Genomic DNA, 5021 nt, shown 5'->3' on the forward strand with positions numbered 1-5021 from the left:
GAGGCGCGGGTACTTGGTGTTGTAGCCGGCGCAGCTGAAGAGCAGCGGCTCCTTCTGGAGGTAGCACTCGTGGACGTTCTCGGCCACCGCGGGGTACAGATGGTTCATCTCATACTCGGTGCTGTCGCAGGCGATGCTGAGCCTGGGGGCCAAGGAAAAGCTGCGTCAGGTCAGGTGAGAGGGATGCCAGGGGGGTCACTGAAGGGTTTTTGTCCTTTTTGGGGAGGTTCCTTTGCTAAAAGTGGGGACAGATCTTTGGTGATCTACGTTTGCCACCCCTTGGCTACACGTGGGTGCTCAGCCCAACACACCATGCAGGAAGCGGCGACCCTGGCAACTCAACCCCGCAGCCCAGAGATTGCCCCAACCCACAGATGGCTCAGCATCACCCACAAAACCCCACCCAAATTTTAGGAGTTGGACTCATTGATCCTTGGGGGTCCCTTCCAACTCAGGATGTTCAATGGCTCTTTTACAGCCCCGTGCTGACCAGAAGCTCTGACCACTCTCCATGGGCACCTCCCACTGCAGACAACATTCCCTGGAAGGGACAGGGGATCAGTGAATGCCCACATGCTCCCTGTTAGCTGGGATTAGCCAGAAAACTGGGGTGGGCATCAGCAAAAGCCCCGAGGAGCAGCAGAAATGCCCAGTGTGGGTTTTAACATCCCTCCCCTCCCAGCCGGAATAGCAGCCCTGGCATCGCCCTCCCACCAACCCTTCTCAAGTGACGAGTCCCTGAGCCAGCTCGCTTTAAGGTCTGGAGGAGGACAGGCAGGGGGAAAGAGGGAAAGCGAAGCCCCAACCCTTATTTTAAAATGTCAGCGGGACGCGCGGCGCCTGCCTGACCAGCGCGACAGCACCGGCAACGCTCGCATTTTAATTGCCCACAGAGCAGCACGGAGCCTGGTGGCAGATTTATACTCTATTAAAACTTCACCAGTGTGTGCTCAAAATGCAGTTTTATAGAGAGAGACATTAAAAAGGACAGACAGGGAGAGAGTGTGCGGGAGGTGGAGAGGAATGGGATGGGAGAGAGGCAGAACCGTGCCTGGAAACGCTGCTGTTGCCTGCTGAAGTGCCCACTGCCATGGGCATGCAGGGTCATCAGTGGGATTTTGGCAGGGGGGACAGGAGGAAAATGGGTGCTGGGGATGGGGGGAGCAAAGGGAACATCATCTGGCTGGTGGCCCCCCATAACCTCACTGAGAAGGCCCCAACTCACTGGAGAAACACCTCCTCCTTGTTGAGGAACCTGAAGAAGGTGGGCTCGCAGACCAGCCCGTGCCGCCGGCACGTCTCCGTGCACGTGTGCTGGGGCTCCGACACCCACACCTGCAGCGACGCCACCGGGGGCCACGCCTGGGGCACCCGCCCAGCGCTGGGAGACCACACCAGGTGGGTGGCATTGGGGGACAGGGCCAGCAGGCTTGGAGGGCTTTGCATAGCAGGACTCTTGGTCTTGGGAGATGGAGGAAGAGATGACGTGGTGCAGAAATCCTGGTGGGAGAGGAGATAACGGGTCAGTGCCCTGAGATGTTAACAGTGGGGAAGGGAGTTTGCTGGTGAGACAGGAGGACACTTGGGATGATGAGTTTGCTCATCAGGTTGAGGTCACCTGCATGCATAGATGGCATCTCCTGCTGTGGGGGATGAACCTCTTCTTCCCTCACCTCTTCTTCTCCCAGTGCTGCCTTATTCTCTGCAGCAGAAAGGCCTTGACCCAGCCCCAGCACCCCCAGGTGTCCTCCACCAACCCCCAGCACCTTTGGTCCATGACAAACCTCCCCCAGCCCCATCTCCTGGTGCTCCCTGCGATCAGGGCACTGGCTGCACAATGCCCATGGGAGAGCAGGGAGGTTCCCCAGGGAGAGGAAGGAAAGTTGGCCACGAGGACAGAGATGGTTCCCCAGGGAGGACAGGGATTCTCCCCAACCTGGTGCTGAATGTAGGCGTGGATCCGCTCCAGCATCCCCTCGCAGGTGTACTCGTAAGGCAGGTAAGGGTCCACCTGTGGAGGGCAAGAGCAGAGCACAGGCAGCAGGTGGGAACAGCTTTGCCCTGCCCCTGAGGCAGCAGCACCTTGGGCATGGCTCTCCCACCCACCAAAGCCCATGGCCCACTAAAGCAAGCAGGGAAGAAAAAAAAACCTCGCAGGCCATGAAGTGATAGAAGAAGAGAGAGGAGTACTTTGGGTTTGACCTATTGGTGAAAATGAAGCCACACTGTCCCACTTTAGTCCCCCTTTCCTCCACTTTCAGTAAGTTATAAAATCAAATCAGTTTTCATCCAATAGGTCACTTCAAATTAAGGCATGAACTGTTCCAGCCTGAGAAACTCTCCGCAGCTGTGGGCAAGGGAGGAGCAACCTTAAAGTACAGGGGAGGAGGTAGAACTGGAAAAGATGCCAAGCTAAACCAGAGCAAGAGCATCTTAGTGCTGCCCCAGGCCTGGTCTGGCATCCTCTGTTGCCCAGACCTCAGCACAGCTCTGCCCACTCGGAGAGGAAGGTCCAGGCTCCGACCCACAGAACTGGCCAGTGGAAAGGGCAGGGCTGGGGCTGGCTGTGCACAATAGAGGGGAAAACATCTCCCTTTTCCCACTGCCATGCCGAGGGTTTGCTGCCCAGCACAGGTGGCTTGGATGGGGTGGAAGCCATCGTCTCTGCCAGCCCCAAGGGCTGGGGCAGGGAGGCAGGAGCTGGGTGGGCACTGGGACGGAGCAAACACTGGTGATGGATGTCAGCGCTGTCACTGCACCTCCATGTCCAGAACTGCTCTCTACAGAGTCAGCAGTGCTCAAACCATGGGATATTTTCAGTGTGGGTTACAAAATGTTCCTGGTCTCCAGGAGGCTCTGCTTGCCCTCACTTCCCGACACCTCCCAGTTCTGGGAGTCACCTCAGGTCCTGGCATGGCAAACCTCCTCCTCTGCACTGTGGCTCAGCAGTGTCCCCACATGAGCTGGCACATGTGGTGGCACAGGTTCCAGGGCAGGCAGGAGAAGGCAGCCAGGCTCTCTGCCCTCAGCAGGACCAGTGCCTGACCATTGCTCCCAGGTCTGTAGTGATTTTCCCCGTGGGAAGAGCACTGCCACGAGGGCTGTGCCTGATGTCCCCCTTCCCTCTGGAACAAATTAATTTTTAAGGAACTTTCTGCCCTGGGAAGACATACTTTTCCACAGCCCCTTATTTTTCCAGAGAGATGTTCCATGAGGTGCAGGAGGTGGGTGCATGGAAGGGGCCAGTCCTGGGACCCCCTTTTACCCTGTGTATCTCTGCAGAGCTTTATTCAGAAAGATTTTAAGCAAAACCACCCAAAGATAATTAATCCAGAAAACACTGCTGCTTCTATTTTCTGAGCTCTGCACTTCCAAAATAGCCATTTCCTTTTGAAGTACCTGTCAAAACCAAGCTCAAAGGCTCAGTCTGCTGAGAACCCTCTAAGCATCTCCCTGCCATAAATATCCCACCTGAGATCTCAGGCAGGCTGGAAATCACAGCTGCTCCATCTAATTACAGATGTGCACGCTAATCAGGGCTGACACAGTGACAGGCACCGATCCTGCCTCTGAATTCCTGATGGGCTCTCAGCTAACTGGGGCAGAGTCCTCACAAAGCAAAATTGCCCATCTCAGTTGTGCAGAGCCAGGTTGGGTGCTGGGGCTGCCTGGTACCAGTTTGGGGGAGACAAACCACCCCTTGCTCAGCATGACCAGTGCTCAGTCTCATCTCACCACTGCTTTCATGGGGGGCTTTTCCCAGCACCCCCTTTCGCCAGGCATAGTGCAGTCATAATTCCAGAAACAACCTCATCCCCCAAAACGCTGCAGCACATCACACAAAACCTCCTTGTGCCTGCACCTGTGTCCAGAGGTGATGCTCCAGGTGCAATCCCACCTCTCCACAGGCTCCCAGGGGCCTTGTGGGACCCATGGGCATCAGGAGTGGGCTGGAGCCCACTGCAGCCCCTGCTCCTCCAGTTCCTCTCTCTCAGGGGGTCCCCCAAAGACTCTCACTTCCCCCTGCTCCCCTCTCCAGGTCTTGTTAGGATTCAGCTCGTGCACTCAGGACTGAGAAAATGCCAATTTCGAGAAGATAATTGTTTAATTAAAATCTGACAGGCTCGGCCTCTTCTCCACAGCTTCGTCCTTAATGGCACTCCTCACGTCGGGAGCTCAGGATGTCCCCAGAGCTCTGGGAGGGAGGAGGAAAAGGAGGAGGGGGGTTCTGAGGTGGGGATCACTGCATCCCACTGCAGAATGATGCATGGGATGGCATGGGAGGGAATGGAGGGGTTGGTAAGATGGACTTTGCCATCCTTTCCCCAGGTGGGGAACACAGAGCCAGAGCCTGGCAGCCCCAGTGCTCTCTCCATCAGCCCAACAGGGAGTTACTGGTGTCCCATGGGGCTGTCACCACGAGAGCTCTGGGTTTAGAGTCTCCAGCTGGAAGGGAGTCCTAAGTATCCTTCATTCAAAAGGAAAAGAAATCGGGGAGAAAAAAACCTGAACGTCATCAGACAAATAAGTAGAAAAATAATGCAATTCTGTGCTGGCACGTAACAGCAGGCTGGAACATTTTAACCAGCTATTTTCACTGTGATGTTTAATGTGCCGCTCTTTCAGGCATAGTCTGAAATGTATAATTTTCCATTATAGTCCCGTATGTTTGACTTTAATATAATGAAGCCTTCTCCCTTCACTACGCCAGAATATTGGGTCTATTAAATTGCTTCTGTGAGGACTGGTTTTGACAATGGGAAAAGCTGAAGGCCCAGAAAATGGTGGTGCTTGCAAGCCTCTCTCCTTCTCTGGCCTCTAACCCCTGGATAACAGATGGAATCCATCACTGGGACAAAGCCTCCAGCATCACCTTTCCCAGGGGGACACCACTTGTCTCTCTGCCCCCTGTCCCCGTGCCCAGATTTGATCTCTGGGGTAGAGGGGTTTGGTGCTTCCCTGTTTTTAATTTTCCTTATAAATAGGTCAGGGATGCAAACCACCAGGGAAACCCAGAACCG

General features: G+C 55.1%; 1 protein-coding gene across 1 annotated transcript in view; it reads right to left on the bottom strand.

The window, feature by feature from the left end:
- Positions 1 to 5021, bottom strand: part of MGAT5B (mannosyl (alpha-1,6-)-glycoprotein beta-1,6-N-acetyl-glucosaminyltransferase, isozyme B) — a 59961-nt gene that overhangs the window by 660 nt on the left and 54280 nt on the right. Inside the window, exons 16-18 of the mRNA XM_017743175.1 lie at positions 1937 to 2011; positions 1226 to 1500; positions 6 to 142 (exon numbers count right to left, since the gene is read on the bottom strand). Coding sequence (XP_017598664.1) covers positions 6 to 142; positions 1226 to 1500; positions 1937 to 2011 — 487 coding nt within the window. The remainder of the gene's footprint in view (positions 1 to 5; positions 143 to 1225; positions 1501 to 1936; positions 2012 to 5021) is intronic.

The sequence above is a fragment of the Corvus brachyrhynchos genome, unplaced genomic scaffold (genome assembly GCF_000691975.1).
Source record: "Corvus brachyrhynchos isolate BGI_N302 unplaced genomic scaffold, ASM69197v1 scaffold148, whole genome shotgun sequence".
Classification (NCBI taxonomy): Eukaryota; Metazoa; Chordata; class Aves; order Passeriformes; family Corvidae; genus Corvus; species Corvus brachyrhynchos.